The sequence below is a fragment of the Corvus hawaiiensis genome, chromosome 2 (assembly GCF_020740725.1).
Source record: "Corvus hawaiiensis isolate bCorHaw1 chromosome 2, bCorHaw1.pri.cur, whole genome shotgun sequence".
Taxonomy (NCBI): domain Eukaryota; kingdom Metazoa; phylum Chordata; class Aves; order Passeriformes; family Corvidae; genus Corvus; species Corvus hawaiiensis.
In genome coordinates, this window is record NC_063214.1 from 59,810,288 (window position 1) to 59,835,311 (window position 25,024).

The 25,024-nt window shown below is 38.8% G+C and overlaps 1 protein-coding gene across 4 annotated transcripts in view; it reads left to right on the plus strand.

The window, feature by feature from the left end:
• The window catches only part of ZC3H13 (zinc finger CCCH-type containing 13), a 46,446-nt gene extending 22,151 nt beyond the window's left edge, over nt 1-24,295 (plus strand). For 2 of the 4 annotated variants that reach the window (XM_048295316.1, XM_048295315.1), the window contains exons 8-21: nt 1,058-1,255; nt 2,651-2,824; nt 5,636-5,946; nt 6,974-7,438; nt 8,430-8,612; nt 11,726-12,269; nt 12,950-13,053; nt 13,461-14,477; nt 15,468-15,977; nt 18,321-18,353; nt 18,930-19,085; nt 19,697-19,897; nt 23,108-23,271; nt 23,810-24,295. In XM_048295316.1, coding sequence (XP_048151273.1) covers nt 1,058-1,255; nt 2,651-2,824; nt 5,636-5,946; nt 6,974-7,438; nt 8,430-8,612; nt 11,726-12,269; nt 12,950-13,053; nt 13,461-14,477; nt 15,468-15,977; nt 18,321-18,353; nt 18,930-19,085; nt 19,697-19,897; nt 23,108-23,271; nt 23,810-23,980 — 4,231 coding nt within the window. In that variant the 3' untranslated portion in view covers nt 23,981-24,295. The remainder of the gene's footprint in view (nt 1-1,057; nt 1,256-2,650; nt 2,825-5,635; nt 5,947-6,973; nt 7,439-8,429; nt 8,613-11,725; nt 12,270-12,949; nt 13,054-13,460; nt 14,478-15,467; nt 15,978-18,320; nt 18,354-18,929; nt 19,086-19,696; nt 19,898-23,107; nt 23,272-23,809) is intronic. The other 2 variants (XM_048295317.1, XM_048295318.1) reach the window with 2 other exon arrangements.
• Nucleotides 24,296-25,024: the final 729 nt, after the last annotated feature.

Below are 25,024 nucleotides of genomic sequence, written 5' to 3' on the forward strand. Positions count from 1 at the left end.
ATTGAAAAGTGGGAAGCACTTTTGTTTGAAATGCTGTAGCCTATGAAGCAGCCAGATCTCTAAACTGAAGTGGTTAAAATTTGACCAACTGCACATTCTGTTGGTATTGCATATTACTGTTCAAGAAATAATGTGTGACTTTCAAGGTGGGGAATTTCTCAGAATTCAGGATAGATAAACGAGGCATGGGGGAGGGCAGGGAAGAATTAAGGCTAAAATACGTAAAAATCACAGGATTTTAACTGAGTGCTCTGCCACCAAAGTCACTCTCCAAAACCTGTTTCTAAAGTTCTTGCTGGCCACAAGACGTTCTGAATTGTTGTTTGCAGCTTTTAGATAGGAAAGAAATTACTGCAGCAGTGTAACCAGACACATCTGTATCTGCTAAGTGAAAATCCCCTTTAAAATAGGGGCAAAACAACATTGTTTCTGCTACCGGAATGGGATAGCGTGTGCTGGTGTGCTACTGATACTCAGTATGCAGTGATACCTAGTTGGCAGGGTTTATCTTAGTGGTAAATTATGTGGAAAAGATATACTACTTCATATTGTGAGTTGCATATTCAGGAGTATTTAGATGCTTCATCCTTCGTCTTTCAATTTAACGTTAACTTCCATCGGGTAGGTAACATTAAATTGAAAACATGAGTAGTTCAAGTGTGTATATGGTTGGGGGTATTGCATTGCAGAAGTGGGAGTCTAAACAGACAAGGTACTCTAGTGTTTGTCTTCTGTTGTATACAGTTCATATAAGGGCATTTTATATTTGAAAACTGGTTCTGTCTGAACAAGAGCAATTCCTGATTTTGTTCACTTCCTTCAGAAAAAAAGGCTATAAATCAAAGAGCTCAACATAAATTTTTACCATCTCTATTCACCCTTTGGTCAAGTTCAGCTACTGAATGGTGCTTGCTAATGGAGTTGGTGAATCCTGTCCTAAAAGATTCAAGGCCTTTTATGTTATAATTTCCTGTCAACGTCTGAGAAATTACTGTTTGAAATAGTTGTCAGCTCTTCATTTTTACACCCACTCCGCACCCTGTTAATTTCTCTCTAGGAGTTCTAAAAGTAACCAGAGTAAAAAGAAAGGTCCTCGTACCCCTAGCCCTCCTCCTCCAGTACAAGAGGATACTCCCCTGGGGAAAAAACACAAAGAAAAACATAAAGCAAAAGAACGTTCAGAAGAAAAGGCAAGGGAGGTGAAAGAGAGAGGGCGTGACTTTGAAAGGCACAAGGAGAAAAAAGAGAAGCAGAGGTAAGTTACATTGCATTATCAGCTTTCAACTGTAAAGTAACCTTGCTTTTAAAGTTATCTTTTATAGAACACTGAATAATAAGGGTGGTTTTACCTGCTTTGCCAACAATCTTTTTGGTACTCATGAAGTATTTTCAGTGTGTTGTATAGATGGGTTGATAAACTATAACAGATTGGTAGGTTTTAATTACATAACTTAGTAGGTCTGTAAAAGTGCCCCTTTGAAAGATTCATTACTTCTCAGGAATCTGGACCTTCCCCAGCAAAACAGGTTGTTCACCAAAATCCTTATCAAAGTCATTCACGTCTGTTTGCCTGCTTTTCTGAAATCTTAAGAGTACTAATATCTTTATAAGTTGGCAGTGTGCATTTAAACTCTCCCTAATCTTCAGTAGGTTAAACTATTTTTGAAGTAGTCAAAGACTACTGACATTTTAGAATTGCTTTTGCATATATGCGTATTTATATACTAAAATAAAAGGTGGACTACTATGACTATTCCATTATTTCCTGGAGCATACATGTCCACTTAAGCTGAAAGATATGCGATCTGCATTTTTATGGCATGTGTTTTCTTGATGAAAGTAGGGTACATGTTCTTAAGTCTTACTTTGTAAACTGGCATATCAAAGACTAAGGATTGGAAGAGCAGTGAATCATGTATTTATAACTGATTAAATAAATTACACCATACTTACTTGAAAGTATTTTATTTCCCTCGTGATTGCCCACTCCACTACTGGAAAGAAGTTGCAAGCAGTAGAAAAGAGTATTCTAGGTAGTGCTGAAAGGATTAAGACAGTACTTGTTTTATCATTGTACTATAATCAGGTATTGCTGTGATGACTACTGCCTTATATTTCACTGTTGGATTTTAGTCTTTTTTTTTTCAGTACATAATAAAAATGAAGTTGTAATGTCAAGTCTCTATGAGGTACAGTCAGTGAAATAGTTGAAGGTTTTGACAGATTACTTTCATTCACTTGCTACTGGGATTAGCCCTTAAGAATGTGTCTGAGCTCAAAACTGCTGAAATAAAGTTCTGATGTTACAGAAATTTTTAAATAAGGTAACAAAATATTTCTAGTTGGTAAGAATTCTGTTTCACCACCACATGAAATATTAGGTAAAATTACAAGAAGATTTATTTTGGTTTTACCATGTTCTAATTTTTACAGTTCAGTGTAGCAAGAAATTTAGTCCATATCTTGCATTTTTGAGTTGTGCTATCTTGAGGTAATTTCATATGTGAAATTATAGATGGAACAAATGATTGTGTAACATAGCTTTTGATAACGTAATCACAGGTTCTGTCTTGGAGGTGTTTGTAGTTTCTTAGAAATGTGCTAACGCCATCTTATCCCTGTTACACAAGCTGCTGTTTATGTTTTCCAGGGATCCCTCTGAAAGCTCCCGTAGACAGAAACGTTCTCCTAGTCCTGCGGATCACTCTGGCAGTAATTCTTCCCCTTCCAGGGAGTACTCACCACCTGCTGCAAGGCGAAGGCAAACCTCCCGAGCTCCAGCCAAGTCAACCACTCACAAACATAACTTCTCACCCTCTCGCAGGTGGGAGGTCAATTCTAGTTTGGAAACTTCCTCTGTTAGTTTGACTGCTTGTTTACGTGTCTGTTGTGAATATATTTGTGCTTCAAACTCTTCAACTCTGAGACTGGTTTTTTTTTTGCCTAGTTAGTACATTGAGGGTACTTGTCATGTCAGGAACAGAAGTCACAGTGAAAGTTTCCATTTAGCACTTGCTCTCAAATGTTTTGTCCTCAGATAGAACTTCAGAAGTCTGATATGAGATATAGTCAGTCTGATCCTTCAGGAACTTTCTTCCTCCCTAACCTTCCCCTTCTTAAAAAGTAGAACATGGGAAAATCTTTAACCTTGGAGATGGGAAAGGAGCAGAGTTTCTCCATTCTAAAATGGGTAAAGTGATACTAAGGTCCTGGTCCTGGTTCTTTCTTGAGAAGCAGGCATAACTGGCTAAACAGTGATATGCAAAGCTTCTTGCAGGAAGCTTTAGGGAAGGTATCATATCTTTAGTTCTTGGGGCTTTAGAAAAAAATGTTTTACCACCCATTAAAAATGGAGTAGGCTCCTTATTTTGGTCTGAAAGAATGTAAGCTCAGGTTTAGAATGGCAGTGCTAAATACTACTGTAGTCCCATATTTGTATAATGGAAAGTGAGGCATTCTTATTTTCTGCACCTCTGGTTGAAGGGTGGGGGAAGCCCCAGATGTCATATATATTTCTGCGTGCTGATGAAACAACCAAAATAAAACCCATTCATTCAGCAATCCAAAGAGTTGTAAGCAAACTGTTTGGCTACTGTGGTGACTCAGTTCAGCTGGAACGCTGTTGGATTGTTTTATGGTAGATGTCACTGATGGACATTTTTACTATATTGGATTCTTCATAGGGAAGTGAGTTCCTCCTGGAGCAATAGGACAGACTCTGCAAAATACCTCTTGTTTTAACTTATTCCAGTGTCCTGGTTTCAGCTGGTATAGAGTTAATTTTCTTCCGAGGAGCTGCTGCAGTGCTGTGTTTTGGATTTAGCATCAGAATAATATTGATAAGACACAGATGTTTTAGTTGTTGCTAAGTAAAGCTTACCACAGTTTCCCACACCCTGCCAGTGAGCAGGTGCACAAGATGGTGGGAGGGAGCGTGGCCAGGACAGCTGACCTGGACCGGCCAAAAAGATACTCTGTACCATAGAACATCATGTTCAGTGTATAAACTGGGGGAGTTGGCCAGGAGCTGCCAGTTGCCCACAGGGACAGGCTGGGTATCAGTCGAGGTGAGCAACTGTGTTGTGCATCACTGTTTCTCTTGGTTTTCTTCTTTTTCTCTCTCTTTTTGTTATCTCCCTTTTCATTGCTGTTATTCTTGCAATCATTATTATATTTTACTTTATTTTACTTTTTAAACTGTTCTTATCTCGACCCACAGGCTTTACCTTTTTGCCATTCTCCTCCCCATCCTGTTGGAGGTGGGCAGGGGAGTGAGTGAGCAGCTGCGTGGTACTTAGTTGCTGGCTGGGTTTAAAGCATGACATCCAGTAGTTTGTTCATCACTGCCTGCTTGTATCAAGTGTTGTGCAAGGGAATGTTAAGCAAGGAAGATAAATGGGCCTTCTGCTAGAAGCAGGGAAGGATATTTGAAATATTTTGTCTCCATACCATTGAAAGCCTTCCATGCAAGCCAATTTTGGTAACCCTGTGAAAATAGTGGTTTCACAGGGAAAAATAAATGTAGTCTTACTTTTAAGACAGTAAGTCATGAAAGTATTTTGGATTCTGTCAGTCATATCTAGCCCTGACAGAATTTTACCTTGAGTGCTTTGGAAATTTTACTACTAATTCCTGGTCATCTGTTTCATTTGCATATGAATTGTCATCTTAGAGGTATGCAGGCTACTTGTTTCCTCAGGAATAGTGAGATTTTTGAAGATATGTTGTCCAAGTGTGGTTAAAAAGTGGCTTTTTAACTCCTGCTCTTCTTGTCATCTCTGGAGTTTCGTGAAGTAGAAGGGAGTTGGGAGTTAAGGACAATATATATTTCATGAGAAAAGATACTTGCAAGTTACTTTGATCCTGATAATGGGAAAAAACCCCCACTACTGAGCCTAAAGACTTGAAGTGTGTTTTTGTCCATGTTGGTCATATTATGAGGAAATTTTTTACTGTTGTGTAAATTATCTTTAGTTAGTGATGGGATTTCAAAGATCAGAGATATTTAGTATACATTTTCTTATTCTATCAGATGTGAGTTTTCCATGTTTGTGTAAACATTCACATTTGCTCACATTTTAAGTAGCTATGCATATGGTTTTTCTGGATCTTAAGAACTGTTTAAAGATCAATCCTTACAATAAAACATGTTAGAAGTGTATAAGAAGGAGACATTGTTGCTTTGTAAAAAAATTCAATGCTGTTGTAAACCAAAAATCCAAGTTACGCCTCATAAAAATTATCTCCGTAATTTTATTATGAACTCCAAAAAGGATTTTATATTGAAGAAAGCAATAGTCTTATTTGGGGATGGGAGAGAAGATAATGATTTTTTTTTCTGACTCCTCCCTCCCTTCCCCTACATTCTGGTAGCTATGTAATACAATTTTGATTGGACAGATTTTTCCTGGGTATTAAATAAATAATAATCATTTAAAGACAAGCATATTTTGAAAGCATATACTTGGCACCCTGGAGGGCAGCCAAGTTTGATGTTTTATAGAAACAGCATGTATTTTCAGCAGACAGAGGGTAGGGAATACACAACTTATTTTAATTGCTTTTTTGTACGGTGTGTTAAGAACCTTTCAAGTCAAATTGTTACACATGTGCCTGTTTTAACTCTTCCTTGCAGGTCTGCTTCTCCATCAGGTCAGCATCATTCTCCCATATCCTCCAGACATCACTCCTCTTCCTCACAGTCAGGCTCCTCTGTTCAAAGACATTCTCCTTCCCCACACCGCAAAAGAACTCCTTCTCCATCCTATCAAAGGACAGCTTCCCCGCCTGCAAGGCGGTCATCTTCCCCCTATCCCCCCCACTCCTCCTCTCCACCTCAGAGGAAGCGAAGTCCTTCGAGACACCGATCTCCTGGAAGAGACAAGGGAAGACACGATCGTGATCGGACTTCACAGTCTCATGACAGGCGCCATGAAAGGCGGGATGGTATGAATGAAAAATAGCTCTTCAGAATCGTTTTTATTTGTTTGCAAATTGCATTTTGAAACTTGATTTTTCAAATTGTGGCATTGTCTGCACCAATCCCAGGAGATAGGGGGTGAAGAAAATACTGGCTGTGTTTTTTCTTCCTGTGCTGGTTGTGCTGATTGTGCTGTTTGCAGGTACTGTGTATTAAAGTACCCCTGGTAGAACTGCTTATGTAGGCTCAACTGATTGTAAAGGTGCTGTAGGTATCTACATAGGTGTTCCTTGTATCATGCAATGGTGGTGTCAGTAGGTGATTTTCACGGCAGGGTACTCCTAAGTAACTATTACTCTTTTCTGTGAGGTGCCCAAATCCAGTCCCCACTGATTGCTGTCTACTGTCTTTGTAATTGACATTAAGTGAGGTGTGTGCAAAGAAACGGCCATTCCCTCTGGAAATCTGTAGAGCTGTTTCAACAATATGTGATGAGTAAACATGCTGTTTGCCTTGACAGACGGATTACAAAGAGTACGTATGTCAGCTCTATTTTTGACTGGCTGTAAACTTACCTTCCTGTAGCACTAATATTACAAATATGTAATAAAAAAAGCCCCAGAACAACAAAAAAATAAAAAACCCAAACTCAAACCAGCAGATTTTAGCAGGTCATTGAGGCCTTACAGGTGGTCCAGATATACCACAAATTTTCTGGAAGTGTGTGTGTGTATAGAAAATAAGAGGAATTTATGATTGGAGGAGTAATAACCCTACCTTAAAATTATTGAAATGCACTTGCTCTTTAGTATGTTTGACATTTATTGTTATTATACTTAATGTCTTTTGAATGGGTAAATATTTGTAGAGATCCATATTTACAATAAGATCTTCAAAGCTTACTAAATGTATAGATAGATAACCCAGCATGATCTTTACATATTAATTTTGATTCGCTAAGTGTATTTTGACTATTTTAGTCTTATTTGTGTGTTAAGTGTATGCTTGCTCTGATTAAGCTGGGTATATAACGTTCTTTTGAACATTTTACAGAAACAAGAGGGAAAAGAGAAAAAGAAAGAGAAACAAGAGACGATCGTGATTATGACCAAGAGCAGAGTACCTCCAGGGACCATAGAGATGACAGAGAGTCTCGTGATGGAAGAGATCGGAGGGACACAAGAGACACCAGAGATCGGCGGGAGCCACGGGAATCCAGAGATACTCGAGACTCCAGAGACACGCGGGATTATAGCAGGGATACCAAAGACAGTCGTGACCAGAGAGACTCGCGCTCCACACGAGACTCCCATGACTACAGAGACAGAGAGAGTCGTGATGCCCATAAAAAGGATGACCAGTATCAAGATGACTTGCGCAGCTATGGAAGATCCCATGGCAGAGAGGAGAGCTCTCGTGCTGAAACAAGGAATGACTCCAGGAGTGACTCCAGAAATGAGAGCAGAAGTGATAGGACTGGCAGAAGTCGAGGCAGAGGTCCAGAACTATCTGACAAAGGTATTGTGTAATTTAAAAAATTCATGTGTCTCTATCATTGAAGATGGAATATTTGCATTCATACTGCCTCGTTTGATATTTGGGATGCAAGTACTGCCAAATAGTTCATGCTTTTAAAACTGTGTTCAATTCTGTTGTCATTAGATTAAAACTGTTATTGAAATTTATAGCACTTCTATGTTCTCCATTCATTAAAGTGGCATATCACTGGTATTCTGCCATCTCATTTTGAAACAAAGCCTAACCCTTACATCACTCTATTTAATGTTTCTGCAGCCCTTGGTTTTCCCATTGGCTACAAACACAAGTAAGAGGCTGATGTGTACTGGAAAATTCGTAGGGGGTAGTGCGTTTCAAAGCCCTGGGCAACAGATTTTTTGTGCTCTTTCAAAAACAATTGCATGTCTTAGGTGTCTGAAAACTATCTTTCACACACACCCACCTCTCCCTGCCTCACCACCTTGCTTCATCCAATTTCCAAAATGTGTGACTTTAATCTTTAAAATGGTTTCTGAAGTCTGATGCATTTTAAATAATAATAATAATAATAATAACAACTTATAATAATCTATTTTTTATTTGCTTTTTCAGGCTTGTGACATTTTCATTAGGGGAGTGATATACAGTTTTTACAGGGAGGATGATCTCTGCTTTCTCTGCCTATTCTTGCTGCACTGTCTGGTAGCTTACAGCCTACTCAGAAAAAATGTGAATTGGCTTTTGGACTGATATTTCTAGTCAGGAGACCTTGTACTATGACCACGGGATGATGATGTAGAAAGTCTTGATGTTGCAGTTTGGAAATAATGACTTTACAGTTAAAACATGTGAAATTTGAGTTGTTGGTTAAGTAGAGTTTGATGTTACAATCTGTATGTCTATGAGCAGCTAAGTCAAATTTATTAGATGTTGATACATCAGTTGGTATAAGATATCAGCGGATTTCCTTACATGCGGAAGCTCATGTTTTGTGTTGCTACATCTCCATTAGGAAGTCGGGGGACTAGAGGATCCCAGGTTGATGGGCACAGCAGTAGCGGAAACTACCATGACAGCTGGGAATCGAGGAGTAGCTACGCTGATCGGGATCGCTATGACAGTCGGGATCAAGCACGAGATTCCTCCTTTGAAAGAAGACATGGTGAACGGGATAGACGTGACAACAGAGAAAGAGGTATTTTAATGTCTGGTTTTACACATCCATCTGTAGTCAAACGTGCGTGTGCATGAATGTGTGTGTTTCTCTTTCCTTCGTTTTTCTTCCTTGTTTCCCCCCACACCAATTCATAAGTAGCTCATCTGACACCACACGCTGACACTAGTCCTATTCTTGATACAACTTCTGTTACATATGTTCATTCATTGGCCTTGTGTACATGAATACTGTTGCCTTTCCCCAGCCCTTTGGCTAGATTTTGGCATCTTCTGTGTTTATTCATCCAAGTAGTATTCAAACAAACTCAACTTCAAGGCAAGGGCTTTCATTGTACAACTTCATTGTAAAATGTTTTTGCCTCCTCCTCCACTTCATGTGCATAAGCACGTTAAGCTGAGAGTCCATGTAAGCTTGGAGTCATGATTGCGTTTCGTTACTGGTTCTGTTTGTTGGTATATAAACACTGTGCTTTTGTGCTGTAAATTGCTTGAGTGTGTTTTGGGGAAGGCCTAAACTAGACTGACAATTATGGACTGCTTACTACTAAAGTAAGTGACAGTTTAAATTTATTATGAATTCAAAAATTTATTGTCTGGAGAGTTTAATAGTGATGAGTGCTTTGCTGTTGTCAATGATAGTTAGGTAGTAGGTGTTGATACCAGTGATCATGAAAAGAGCATGCGTGACTTTTTTTTTTTACATAGTCAAATATTTTTTACATAGCAAGATGTCAGATTTCTGTACCAGCAAGTGTACTGTGTTTGAAGGGTTGAAGGAACTTAGTAGCAGCTTACACTCTGGAATATATTTGTATTGCTCACCAATTAAGAGAACCTGAGGAGTCAGGGAAATAAAAATAGCATGAAAATTAAAAGAAGAGCTGTGAAGACTAAACATAAAATTATAGTGGGTTATTCTCTGTCTTGAGTTTTGATTTATGGGTGACAGATACATTCTAGCTGCTCTGTAATTTCAGTTTTTCAAAGAGATATTTTGCACGCCACTGTGAAACTGTGTTGCTTGTTCTTGTGAAAGGCTCTGCTTCAGATTCTCATTTTCAAGGCAGGATTTCAACAAACCTAAGCTCCAGGCTTCCTTTTTCGTGTCAGCTGAAAAATCCTGAACACTGAATGTGTCCTGGGGGTTGGCTTTTGCAGTCTAGCTTTCATCTCTTTCATCTCCCCAGCCCAAATAAATCCTACATATATATAATGTAATTTTGTGCCCTCATATCCTAGCAAGTTCTTAATTTATTAAGAAAAACAAACATCCACCCCAAAAAAACCAAACCAAAACCCCAAGCCAAGAGGAAAACCTTGGAAATAAAAGCATGTAATCACAACAAAATAAATTTCTAGGAGAGAAGTTGCTTTGAATGGGTTGTATTTCCCATTGGGGGGGGGGCGGGAAATATAAAGAGCATGAATTCAAAATTTATTGTCTTCTTCCTTAAAAATTTAGATCACTTTTTGTAATAGTAAATCTTCAGAGTTACAATTCAAGACGCTTTCCCTAATTAGACTACAGTTTTAATATCTGTCATTCTGAGAAAAATTGAGATGTATTTTGGTTGGTACTTAGTTCTGTGATATGCAAGGAGTATGATTTTAAAATGCAAGCTTGCAAATTTGAGCTGTCTGTATTCAACTAAGGCAAACATGGGAGTGTTCCAAACAACCACTGGAACAGTACTTCAAAAAATGAAGTCACATAAGAAGTGCTGACTTATCTGCATTTAATTGTCTAATACATTTGCACTATTTGATTCACATAAGACTTTCATGTGGATGTTTTGTCACCAAAACTGACACAACAAATAGGAGTTACAGAACTTCTTTATAAAAATCTATTATTTAGTGTGCACAGTAAATCATATTACAGTGTTACAGGCCCATTAAAAGAATGTGAAACCTGTTCACGGAACCGATCATATGGATTGATGGTTTTACCTTTTACCTTTTTAAAGAGGCAGAAATGTCACTCAACTTTGCTTTTACTTTTACCTGGTAACAGGGGAGCACTAAATCATTGTTAATTCACTCAAGAGATGAAAATTGATTAAACTGATGGAAATGCATGTTTTATTGATTTAGTTCTGTCCAAACTCTGCCTGCTCACACCTAGTGGACATTGTCTCAATTTGTAGTGAGGTGCACTCTCAGCCTCAGAGTAATGGACTGAGAAATACCAACCTCTATTCATGCAATCTTTTTCCTCTTTTGTATGGTGCTTTTATATATATATTGTAGGAAAAAAGTTTTATTGATTTGTTGTGGCTCAAATACTACTAAGATGAGCATAGAAATTGGTATGAAGTAGTCAAAACCTATAGAAATACTCAAAAAATATCCACAGTACAATGAACAGTATGTAGATAAGTCTGTGGAGAGTAAGTATAATTGGATAAATCAGATTTCACTGTCCTTCTGGGTCAGTCATTTTCTACGTGTTTAGTTTTTCCTCTGTCTCTAATCCACTGTCTGAACAACAACAAACTCAGATTCTAAGCTGTAAGACTCTTCAGTGAACACAAATGAAAACTTTTAGCAGTTCTGCTTCCCCTATCTCATCCTTGCCTCTCCATGTCTTGTGGATTTGGTTGTGTTTCTGTGCAGGGATCTCTTCTGTGATGAGACAGCCCAGTATTTCTAATTTTGCAGAAACTTCTACTCTATGTTGTAAACAGCTTGAGTCCTTGTAAAGCACTTGACTCCTAATAGATTTAGGAAGTAAAATCTTTGTATAAGTCTAAACATACCTTATGCATGCCATTCCCTGCTTTTTAAGATTTTATACCAGATTTGGAAACATTGGGTAATGCCATACTAATAGCTATACTGTGAGGCATACATTTGTCTTTTGAGGCCATTCAGAAAAATCTGGTAGAAAATTAAATATTTTTTTTGCAACTTTTGGTTAAATAAGTAAAGCCCACCTCCTAAATGTTGAAAAATTCTTTCAGAATTAGTTCTGCTTTTTGTCTTCCTTCCTCCCTAAAGGGAGTATTCAAATTTCTGCAGGGAGTTGCTTTTCATTTAATGCAAACCAAGATCTAGATTGTCAAGGCTCTTTTAGTGGAAGCAGTCTATATCTGTTCAGCACTTAGTAATCAAACCTGCTTCTGTTTGCAGATCAGAGAGCAGGCTCACCAGTACGACACCAAGGACGGAGTGATGATCTCGAGCGGGATGAGAGGAGAGAGGAGCGAAGGGTGGATCGGTCTGATGACAGGAGAGATGAAAGGGCCCGGGAGAGAGAGCGGGAAAGGGAGAGGGACCGAGAGAGGGAAAGAGAAAGAGACCGGGAAAGAGAGAGGGAGAAAGAAAGAGAGTTGGAAAGGGATCGTGCTCGGGAACGGGAGAGGGACAGAGAACGGGACAAAGACAGGGACCGTGAGCGGGACCGAGACAGAGATCATGACAGGGAGAGGGAACGAGAGAGGGAGAGGGAGAAGGAGCGGGAGCGAGAGCGGGAGGAACGCGAAAGGGAGCGAGAACGAGAGAGGGAACGGGAGCGGGAGCGTGAAAGGGAGAGAGGTCGAGACAGAGACAAAGAGAGAGACCGCCAGAGAGACTGGGATGACAAAGAAAAAGGAAGGGAAGACCGCAGGGATAAGAGAGAAGATATTCGAGAAGAAAGAGGCTCAAGAGATGTCCACGATGAAAGAAAATCCAAGTGAGTGGATCTAAATGTTACTTCAGTCAAAGAAAGAAAAAAAAGGCAGTCTTTTACTGTTGAATTTGGTAAGTTAGTAGACAGGGGAGTATCTTAAGGAAGCAGACACCCTGTTTATGCCTAGGCTTGGTCTGGAGCTGTGTCTCCCCTGCATCTGTGTGGCACATGCTGGTAACCCCCAAATTCGTTCTATGCTGGTGTAGTCCAATGTTTTGTTAATGCTGAATCATGGATCTACTTGTGAGCTAAGAGTTGAGTCAGACAATGTAATCTTCCCTTCTAAGTATGCTTGCACTGTCTTGCCTTTAATAATACAGGCATTCATGGAAACAAAGTAGAAAACTGTGGTACATTTTGAAGCCTGAAATTCAAATAGCAGTTAACTAGGTCAGGGTTTGTGACTTTGTTAGTTAAATTTCTTTGGAGCATGCATTACCCTTTGCACTACTAAATTTCCAATACCAGAAGGCTACCAGTGAAGGCATGAACAATATCCCAAGTATATGTGTTGTGCTTCCTTTAAGTGCATAGCTATTACTTGGAATGACAACTTAGAAAATTACAGAACTTCATGGCATCTTTAAATATCTTCCGTTTGAGGTGCTTAGACGTCAGGGATTGTATTGATGATAAACTCAAAGAATCCTGAAGAAATTTGATGGTGCATGTTCCTTCTGCAGGAAGCGTCACAGAAACGAAAGCAGTCCAAGTCCCCGTCAGTCACCCAAACGTCGCCGTGATCATTCTCCTGATAGTGATGCTTACAACAGTGGAGATGATAAAAGTAAGTGGGAGTGGGCTCTCTCTGCAGCTGGACCCAGCTTATCCTCTGTCTATGGAAAATAACTTGCAATTTTAAATAGAAAAAACACGGGGAAAGTTTTGTAAGTGTTCCCCATATTTTTATGAGCACTACCATTTTTCTTCATCTTTATTTGTCATTTATCTTCATTTTGTCACTATGTATTATGTCTGCCAGGTGATAGTGACTTCCACATCTGTTTAAGATGCATGTTTACCAAATTGGAAATTGTCTGTTGCTGCTGCAGCAGTGGAAAAACATAAGAAATCTAACTGAAGTAATGGGTTATGTGTTTTACTGGACACTTTCTTTGGCATGCAGAAGACAGCAAATGCTCACACGTTCTCTTTCCTACACAATAAAAGCACATTCTTTTTCACATTTTGCAGATGAAAAGCACAGGCTCCTGAGCCAGGTTGTGCGGCCACAGGAATCCCGGTCACTGAGTCCCTCTCACGTCACAGAGGAGCGGCAGAGCCGCTGGAAAGAAGAAGAGCGAAAATCGGACAGAAAGGAAAGTTCCCGACGCTATGAAGAACCAGAGTTTAAAGAGAGGATTTCTTCAGCAGATAAGCAAAGAGAGCAGCCAGATGCTTCAGAAGGCTCCCGGTCCAGGGTTCAGGAAAGTCTTGGACACCGTCCTTCTGAGGAAAGAGATGCTTCTGATAGAATGCATGATGACAGCAAGAAGAAGTCTAAGATACAGAAAAAGGCCACAAAGAAGAAGAAAGATGATGACAGTGGGGTGGAAAGGTATGCTAATGAATCAACAACTGAGGAAAGCCAGGTCTTTTCCCCTAAGAAAGGTCAGAAAAGGAAAAATGTGGAGAAAAAGCGGAAGAGATCCAAGGGTGATTCTGAAGTTTCTGACGAAGAAATTGTTCCACATCATAAAAAGAAAAAAGGCCCAAGAACCCCGCCTGTAACTAAAGAAGAGTTGGTTGAAGAACCACCTGAGAAAGCTGTGGCAGAAGTCCCCACAAAAAGAGAAGATACCACATTTAGTGACTGGTCAGATGAAGATGTTCCTGAACGTGGTGACATTGTTGTTCCAGAAATAAGCACTGAGGATTCCCATAGGAAAAGTCACAGGACAAGGGGAGAAAAGGTGGAAGCCCCTCATGTTACTATAGAGGATGGACCACACCGTAAGCCTGTGGACCAGAAGCGCAGCAGCAGCCTCGGTAGCAATCGGAGCCATGCCTCAAGCAGGCTTAGATCCCCCTCCAATGAGTCAGCGCATCGCAGTGGAGATGATCAGACTGGACGGAAGAGGATCCTGCACAGTAGCTCTAGGGATAGGGATAGGGACAGGGAGAGGGAGAAGAAAAGCTTAGAAATCACTGAAAGAAAGTCCAGAATTGACCAGTTGAAACGAGGGGAACCCAGTCGCAGCACATCTTCAGGTAATGAGATGCATTTTAGTGAGACTGACCTATCATTCTGTGTACAAATCCTAAATTGTTCTTGGATGGCTCTAATTAGTGTAACAGGAGAGGGAGGTGCTGTCTGCCTTTCACTGTAAAACGAGAATGAATTAAGATTCCTGCAAGTGTTAACATATTTGAAAAGCTGATTCTCAGTGGGCAGGATTACCATTTTGTTTACACCAAAACATTCAGTTGGATTTGGTTCATGCTGTCTGGGGAATAAAGTAATTTGCAGGACAAAAAAAACTCATAGAGGAAATGCTTGTGCTAACAGAACATTGTGAGGTAGTTTTATCATCTAAATAATGTTCTTTAATTCATTATTTGCATTGATTTTGGTATGGAAATTCCTGAAATTATGCAAAATTAGGTAAATTTTTCATGGTTCCTGTTAGGCATACTTTCAATGCACATGGAAATCATCTTTGTTGCAAATCAAAATAGTCACTTTTTAAAAATGTGTGTAGTTGCTGTGAAAAAAAAATAGGTAAAATATTTTAAAACTGAAACAGCATCAATACAAAAATGTCTTCTTCCAAAAACATTTTGGCTCTCTGTTCTCCTCATTGCTACATGCCTGAAATTATTTTTCTGAATTCATCATTTGTTAACTAAGGCATTCTTAGCTTTTAGAAGACATGTTTTAAAAATTTTGAATTTTGAGACAATTCTTTTTTCTTTTTTCCCCCCCCCAAGCCTAAATTTCTGAGTTAAGATTGTGTACCTTCTGTTGGTTTCCATCATAGTAGAAATAGCCACTAAAGTTCTTTTCTGGAAGTGGGAGAAGTTACCCCGTTTCTAAGTAAGGTTAAATCTTCTAAGGCAATCTGAAAGCTTTATTAATTGGAAGATGATGCTTTTGAGAAGTGTGTTTTCATACCCAAATCTTTAAAATGCTTTGGTCTGGTAAAGTAGTGGTGTATTTATGTGTCATAGTCATGCTTATATTTATGATCTTTCGTGCAGATCGTCAGGATTCAAGAAGCCACAGTTCAAGAAGAAGTTCCCCTGAGTCAGATCGTCAGGTTCATTCCAGATCCGGGTCCTTTGACAGCAGGGAAAGGCTTCAGGAGCGAGATCGACATGAACATGATCGAGAACGAGAGCGAGATAGGAGAGAGGGGAGACAGAGAGACTGGGACCGAGATGTGGACAAAGAGTGGCCAAGGAGCCGGGAACGAGAGAGACTCAGGGAGCGAGAGAGGGATAGGGACAAAAGACGGGAGCTGGAGAGGGAGAGAGACCGACAGCTGCCTGATACTGCTGAAAGAGAGAGAGAGAGAACTCTTGACATCTCCTCTCAAAAGGAGTCAACAAAGCACAGTGAAACAAAACTGGACAGAGATCACGAAAAAGAGTTTGATGGTATTTGCCGGGATTCAGCAGCTTCAGAGAAGGAAAAAACAGACAAAGATTTAGGACCTTTACAAGGCTTTGAAGATGGAAATGAGGCTGAAAAGGTAGAGAGTTTAGAAGGTGAGCTATTCTGGGAAAGAACCTGGACTAACAAATACTTTATTTTTTGTCTTTTAGCATAGTGCTGAACTGAGCTATATTAGAATAATTTTCTACTGAAAGCCTTATTGGCTTCAACTTCTCTACTGTGGAAGCAGACAATGAGAGAGATATGTGATGAGCATCTTCCTTAGTGTTAATTGTGTTAGTGCTGTTTCTTAATTTCTAGAGAAGTCTTGAGGCAAAGAAGCATAAATTATCTGAGATATAATTTTACCAAAATGTAATGTTTCTGAATAGGCAAGTTACTAAAAGATAACACCAACATTTGATTGGCTTGTTACATCATTGTAAGACCTATTTCTTACTTTGGAAGTGACAGTTAATGAGTGGGGGGGAAAAAAAAAAAGTGTGGACTCAGAACAGGTTTTTGGGTTTTTTTTCTGCCAGAGCCCAATTACCATAGAAATGGTTGTCTAATTAGTAGGTGAAACATATGTATGGCTTAGCACAATAGTCCAAAAACAGCTTTCCTGAGGTAATCTTAAGAAGTGCAGCTTCAGTTTGCTGGTCTTAATGGTACTGGGGAAAGCATGCTTAGAATTGATAAATAAAGTCAGCAAGGGGCAAACACTGACAAACTCCTAAGAGTTTGTCACATGAATTAGAAGCTTGAACTTTGCAAGAATAGGGAGTTGGGGAGTGCTTTTATATGAACAACATAAAAGAAACAAGGGTCTAAATCCAGAGTAACTGGTGTATGTTACAGTTATGCTCATTGTGTTTGCCATTCTTAGTACCTGTAGTGTTCATTGTTAATTTGGGCAGTTAAATGCTGTCTCAAGAGGATGGTGAGGAATATTTAGTACTTATGTCTCCTACCTGATTACTCACAAAGTGGTCTTTAGGTTTGAGAGACCCTATTGAGAAAGTTTCATTTAAGGAGATTATCTGTGGAGTGGAAGCACTTGACAAAAATAGTATTTGAAGTGAGCCTGGAAAAGTCTGCTTTTGCTACAATAGACAGAATTAACTATTTTTAAACTAGAGGAAAAGCATGGTATGATAAATCTGAGAGTACAATGTGGTATCTGCAGAAAAGAGGTAATAAAAGGCCATTTTTGGGTACATTACCAGTTTCCAAGAGGGCACCTGTAACCAAACAGGCTGTGCAGGTTAAATGTGTTCTTAGTTCCAGCCTTTCAGCATACTTGTTTTAATGTGTATTCTTCTGTCTGTTTTTCAGAGGTTGTGTTCTAAATTCTCTGCAGGTTATCATCTGTAGGGAGTTATGGTATATTTAGGATTTTAAAATTTTTTTTAGAAAAATAAATCTATTTTGTAAAATATAAGATGGCATTCCATTTTATTAAAGTGTACTGTTAACAGCATGGTTATGATTTTCTAAGGTTTAGTGTACTTCATTGTCTTTCATTACTTTGTAACTCCTGTTTACATTGCTCCGTTCAGCTGGTGTGTTGAGTTTTTCATGCAGAATTAATATAAAAACACATTTCCACAAAAGAGTAGTAAAAGTAATGATTGGATTATACTCTAGAAATTATCGAACTTTGTCTTGAAATTCAGAATGTAAAGTATTTTTTAAAAAAATTATATATTGAGAACTATGAATTATGATTTTAAATTTTTTAATACAGTTAATTGTTAATGGGTCCAGTCATGTAGTACTGGAGGACTAGTGTATCTGGTAAATCAGTATGGATGCAGAAGATGGATCTTACAGGCCATGAATATTTGAAGTACTAAGTACCATTTCCAAATCTGATGATATTAGGGAGGTATCTGGTATTTAGTTGGCCAAATTACTGTAGTGTATTGTCTAACAAAATGTGTCAGAATATCATTAAATTATCTTAGTGTTTTGAACCTTAATGTGTTTTCTTTAGGAGTGGGCTTAAATAATGCCTCAGATGCTATATGCTTCCTCCAAAGCATTGCCAGATGGTCTGAGTAGTTTGTTTATGCTCTGCTGGCACATCTTTCACTTGGTTTTTCCTTGCTGATTTTTAGGTTAGTTGAGGTGGCTATTTTTTTCTTCCCCTGCAAAAGCAAACTGAAAAAAAAAACCCCAAAGAATAGGGGAAAACTTAAAATGGAAGCAGCTTCACTTCTGGCTTAAGGGAGCTGGAAGATACCAGAATAGTCATCCACACAGGAGGATCCCTGTAAATTCTGTCCTGTTTGTGTGGCACGACTCATTGCTAGTACCCATGTTGGAGAACCATAAGCCTGAGTTTAGAGCAATAGGATTTTTAAGTGCTTGAGTCAGATCTTTCAGTCTTGGAGATGAGAGGATGTTCCTTTTGTGAACTGCAAAATTCAGTGTTTGTCTTGTGTTCACAGGTCCTAAGGAGTATGTTTCCACATACAGCACAGGTATTTGTGTATGCAGATAGTATGTGGATGGATAGGAGGGGTAACAACTAAAAGAAGTTTGGCATGGCTTTCTAAAAACTCTTCTTGTGACTGCCACAAAGAATCTAAAATTTTGTACATAATTGTTTCATTCAGGATACCTGTTGCCTTTTTGTATTTTGGAGTTTTGTTACTTCTTTTAGGAGTTTGGTCTGAATCCTGATTTTGGATTAGTGTGCTAAAGCATCTGAAAGATTTTGTGGCACTAACTTAGATTTTTATAAACTATTTATTATTATAAACTACATGTCAGATATCAGATAATCAACATGTATGTTGTGAAAATGGCCTTATCTGAGCAGTTTGACTAATACTGCACCAAAAAAGTGACCAGTGTATATAAAATTCAAACTACCACATTGTGTATGGGAGGAATAACTTCACTGTTTCTGTGGGTTAATACCAGCTTTTATGTTGAATCATACTTGTTCCTAAAAGCTAACAGTTTAGTTTGCTAAACCTTTGTCTTAAGGCAGTGTACAACATGTTTAGAAAACAAATACGATTGCTTTAAAGCTACCGTGTCTGTGTCTGTAGGAGGAGAGGATGAAGCCAAGACTAACGATGTGCAGTCACTGGGGTCTGGTGCTGGAGAATACGAGCCAATCAGTGATGATGAACTGGATGAAATTCTGGCAGGTGATGCTGAAAAGCGTGAGGATCAACAGGAAGATGAGAAGATGCCTGGTAAAAGTATATCAACCCCCCTTTGTGATTATTTGAATAGAAGGATTAGATCAGTGTACATATAATGCTGTTGTGATGTTGACAGTATTTCTGAATTAGGAGTGCAGTCTATGAGCAGATTCTGTCTGTGCTTGAATGCTTTCCAAGTGCTCTGGGAAGAATGGAGTTGTCTCGTTGTCCTAAGTTCAGCTGAGTATTCTGGGCTGTATGAACTAGCTTTCTAAAGCATTTAATTTGAATCTGCCTTAGTATGTTCAGTTGTACTGTGACTTTTGTGAATGTATAAGTAATATGTCCAAACCTGCTGGCTAAACAGGGTCTGAGCAACCTTTCACAAAGGGATTGCAGTAAAAATGAAGCACAGTATTAGGCAGGGGTTGGGGTTTTTTAATCCATACAGCTTTGCATTTCTATTTCTTTTTGTATTTCTCCTATTTTCCACCCATCCAAGTGAGTTTTGACATTCTTACCTGAAGGGTCCAAGAGGACAACAGAACAATGTTCATCTAATACATGTATTGCTTTCAGGAGACAGCTGTGTGCGCAGCATGTGAAATTAATCAACTGTGGTAAGGGGTGATGATGTGATAACTCATTCTCTGTCAATGTTTTTGCAGATCCAGTGGATGTTATAGATGTAGACTGGTCCAGTCTTATGCCAAAGCAGCCAAAAGAACCACGTGAGCCTGGGGCTGCACTCTTAAAATTCACACCAGGTGCTGTTATGTTGAGAGTTGGCATTTCCAAGCGATTGGCAGGACCAGAGCTCTTCACCAAAATAAAAGAGACTTGCCAGAGAGTCTTAGAAAAACCTAAAGGTAATTTCTGCAGGGATTAAACTGTCTTTTGTGTATAGTGAAAAAGTCCTTATGAAATGTGCATCAGTTCGTTATTTTAGGTTTCAAAGACCACAGAAAGTATATAATGAGTATTGTGTGAAAATTACAGAAATATGATATAGCAGCATGTTAGTCAGATTAGTGTTTTAATTCCAGCAATGGTGAGGAGGTCTAAATTAAAAAAACAAAACAAAATTGTTTTTATCTTGGGGTAATATTCTTTTTGGCAGACCATTCACACTTTCCTAGTCTTTTATATGAACAACATAAAAGAAACAAGAGTCTAAATCCAGAGTAACTGGTGTGTGTTATGGTTATGCTTATTATGTTTGTCATTCTGAGTAAGAATTACCTGTAGTGTTCATTGTTAATTTGGGCAGTTAAATCAAATGCTGTCTCAAGAGGATGGTATCACCAGTTTCTTAGAGAGCAAAGTATCTTTTTCAGTGAACTAGTAGTAGTATTTCAAGAAAGAAATAAGATTTCTTATTTTCATTCTGAGGATCCTTCCTAGAATTCATAGATAGGAGTTTTGGATCAGAATGAAGGCACTAAGTGGAATCTGTATGTTATACCTCTACTAAAAATGGGAAATTCAACAATTTTTACAGGTTTGGAATTTGGATAAAGTATGTGTCACAAGACCTGCATGATAAATGGGATGGGCCTGAATTGTACTGGTGCTGCTTACTGCAATTCTGAGTGTAAGCAGGGCTTTTTCATGAGAAAGAATACTAATTTTTCTGTTTCACATCCCAGGAGCCAGTTGAGCTACTTGCAACAACTTGCATGGTAGAATGGTTCTTTTAGGACTGTGAAACGTTTGCTTTTTCTATAAGATCTCTATGCAGATTATTGCAGCATCGAAATGTTAGAGAATTGTGGCTTATAAATAATAGTATCTGCAGAGCTCATGGGTTTTTTTACTCTCTAAATTCTAGTTCTTAATTTGAAACAATACCTTTCACTTTACATTATTCTTTTCATCGTTGTCTTGTTAACCTCACAGTCTCAGATAAGTGGGGGTAAAAAAACCCCAAAACTTCTCTTAGCTGTGCTAATCTCTATCAATGTCACTCCTTGCTTGAGCCAGTTAAATCATATATTAATTGGGAGCTGTTACTACTGCTCCTATTTTTCTTTTTCTTTGAGTCAAATAAAATATTGAGTCTTCCTGAGTATACAAACTGATATAGAAAAGGTATGAACTATGTCTCTCCCTGTAAGCTCTAATTTTGCTGTGTACTTCAGCACTTCTTACCAGGGATTCCTTGCAACAGCAACTGCGCTGCAGGATCACTCCACCTGTCTGTTTAAAATGATACCCGAAATAATCTCAGCAATCCTTGCATGCTTCCCTAGAAATAAAGTCCTTAGTGATAATAGGAGGCTCTCCAGCACTGCCTCTGGACTGTCTTAAGTGTACTTGGATTTAGCATAACTTTGCTCTGGAGAGGAAGGGGGATTTGAAGTGCCTCTCTTGATTTCCCTTTGGTGTGTGCAGTCTCTCACACATCAGTTCCTACACTGCCAAGTGTAGGCTTTCAAGTGTATGCACTTCCTGTGCAGTCTGCCAGGTGAATGTTCTCTGTATAGAGATTACACAGCTACAGCACATATATTTTCTAAAGAAAAGCACAAATAACGATGTCCTGAAAGCTGAAAGAATCGGAGCTAGATGTGTTCAGTGTGTGAAACAGTGAAAAAGTAGCATTTTCACTTTGGACTTTGTGGTGGTATAATTTGTCTCCCTGTCTTATTCCTGAGGTTGGTGTTCCCTTCCTTGTTCTTGTGGAGGAACAAATTGAAAAATTTCTGGTAATACTATTAAGTGCAGAAAGAAAGGAAATGACACCTTGTTTCAGGGTGTGCTTTTAAAATTATTTTTTCTTTGGAAAGAAAAATCTCTATGTGATGGTATTGAGATTTGTGGCTGACTTGCCCTCTATTATATGCAATTGTTCCTTTAAGGATGTGGACATGCTTACTTGCCTGATATTCTCAGCAAGCATCTGGCACCTGAGAAGACTCTGCAAGCTGTCCATGTTACCTTTGAAGTGGCCTTTTTGTGTCTTGACACTTGTTTCCATTTTTTGATTGTCCATTGAGATTGTCTTTGACTTCAGTGCAGTTCTCTTTAACCTGCCCTTCATTTAGTGCAACTTTCTTGTTTCTTTTCACCTTGTTTAAAAACTTGTATAAAAACTACTGATCTTCATCCAAATTCTGAGTGGTTTAAAAAATGCATTTTTGTCCTCTTCTGCATTCATTCTGCCAAACTGCCGGAGCAGTCTTCGCTTTTAGATGCTGTGTTTTCCCCCGGGTTCTTGCCATCTTGAGTGAGGCATTAAATTCTCTGCTGAACACCCAGCTTTGCTATATAGAGGCAGCTGGATTGGACTCAGCCACATACCTTTCCAGCTTTTTTTCTATTACATGATAATGTTCCTAATTATTGTAAAAGGGCTATAAACCAATGAGCTGTGGTCCACCCCGTGCGTTCTTTTTGTCTTTGCATTTCATAGAAGCAGACTTGTTGGCAAACATGAGTCACCTCAGAATCTGTCTTTTCTAAAAGTGTTTTTTCTGCATGCTATTTCTTCTGGTAAATGTATTGAAGGACTGGTCCTGTCACCTTGAGTACTGTTAAATGCTTTAGGTGAGCTGGTAGGAAGGGGTAGTCCTTTGGCATCTGCTGACTTGTTCTCCAGGTTCATCCACCACAAGTGAAAGAATTATTCTAGATAGTTGTGTTTCACTTCTGTATAGCCATGCAAAAACAGTGTTGACACTGGGAGAGTTACGTGATGTCTTGCAAAGAAGTGGAACTTAGGTACTTTATGATTAATGCAAGTGGTAAACAAACAGCTTTTGTCCGTCACACATCTGACCATAAATCATACCCCATCTTCTGTCCAAAGCTGTCACTCAATTTTTAGGCTTCCCAGTGATTGCTGTCTTAATATTGCTTTCCAGCACTGAAACTAAATACAAGGGTATTCATCCTTCCCTTTAAATGGTGAAGGATTTATTCATGTTATTTTATAAACTCAAATACTCTTTTTTTTCCCAAACCTTGATATTGTTTAGAAGGCAGAAATACAAATAGTTATATTTTCATGTTACTGTATGTTGCTGTTCAAAAATGCCATATATATATTGATCTGTGCAAATCTCAATTCTTTCTAGATGCAGAAAACCTTTTTGAACATGACCTGGGAGCACTGAACATGGCTGCACTTCGCCGAAAAGAAGAGAGAGCAGGTCTTCTCAGCAATCTGGGTCCTTGCTGCAAAGCACTGTGCTTCCGCAGGGATTCTGCAATTCGTAAGCAGCTCATGAAGAACGAAAAGGCAGGTGGTCTGCTTACAGTGCTTGGTCGAGGTGTGGTGGAAACACAGATTCCCCTAAGCAGAGCATTTCTCTTGGGAGATAATTTTTGTGTTTGTTGTTCGGAAGCAGGTCCAGTCCTTTAAATAATAAACACTTTTATTTAGAGAGGTTATAGGATGTTTATCTTTTAGGTAGAATGAGAGATTAATTTAAGTTTGAGACTAGAGCTAGGTTCTGTTTCTTATCATTTTGGGGTTTAAATTCAGGAGATACATTTTCTATATTTAAAGGATACATAATAGAAATAATTAGGTAAAATACGATTTCAAAGGTAATTGTTTAATAACTTTCCTGCTTATGATTCCATGTGAGAATCCAAGTTAAAATTAAAACTTCTTGTATGCTAGTAGAAAAATCATTAATTCTCCAAGTCTTTTCTAGTGGTATGATTAGTATGATTAAACCTCTAATTACTGAGAGTACTTGAGGTTAATTTGGTGTTACAAGACATTGTTTTCAGGTCTTCCTTTTTTTTAATTTAATTTCTAATTTCAACAGGGTGCAACGAAACAAACTTACACAAATTCCGCAGCAATGGACAGTGACTTGTTACGGTTGAGCCTACGGTTATTCAAACGAAAGACTGTGTGCCAAGTTCCCGGGCAGGAAAAGACAGAGGACAGCAAAATTCCACAGCCGGCTCTCCAGCAGGAAGTCTGTGTGACTTGAGGAAATGGCTGCAGTGGCGCTTCCTAGTTAATTTCTCACTACCAGTGTTGGTGTTGCTGTTTAGAACTGGTGGTTGGAAAGCAGCTGTAGAAGATGGAAGGAAATACTCCATTTGTACACAGTTAAGAATATTGGGTTTAGATGTGAATAGGAGTTAAAAATTAAGACTTCTGTGTGAAGGTCTCTGCAACTTTTGTAATATTGAACCTTACACTGTAACATAAACCTGTTTTATGGTGCATCAAGTGTAATAATGTGAAGATGTCTGGATTTAGCAGTTTATAACATCAACTGATATTAAACTGAGGAAAACCATCTGTGTATCTTTTTCCTTATTATGAATGGGTATTTCCACCATCACCTTGGTCCCTCAGTACACATCTTGAATTTGTTACATAGCTGGGAGTCTGTTTGCCTCCCTTTTCCAAATCTCTTTCTTATCACAGTAGCCTCTGGTGTGGATTGGGACCAAAGTCTAGCTCTTTTCCATCTTTAACACAGATTTCCTTTAATGTAATTTCTGGACACGAAAACCTAGTCCAGTCAGTTAAGGCTCCCTTTCTTGTTGATGGAAGAGAAAGTTAAAAAAAAAAAAACCAAAACAACCCAAAACCAACCACTTCAAGATTTATGCAAGATTTATGAGCAGTTTTAGGTGTCTATATTTATGAGACTAACTGCATTTTGGAAATGCTGGCTGCTTTCAAAATGGACTAACTAGTGCATATTGAAAAACACCTGAAGGACAGCACAGTCACTGGTCACAGCCAGCAGGGCTTTGCGTGGGAGCCTGCTTTTCAAACCCGATTTCCTTTTACAGCAAAGTAACCCACCTGGTTGATCAAAGGAAGCTAGTTGATGTAATCTTTCTGGATTTCAGTAAAGCTTTTTATACTGTTTCTCACAGTATCCTTCTGGATAAAGTGCCTGGCACACAGCTGGATAAATGCACCATGCAATGGGTGAGCAGCTGGCTCATGGGTCAGGTACACAGGGCTATAGTGCATGGGGTGACATCAGAGTGGTGCCCTGTCACTGGTGGGG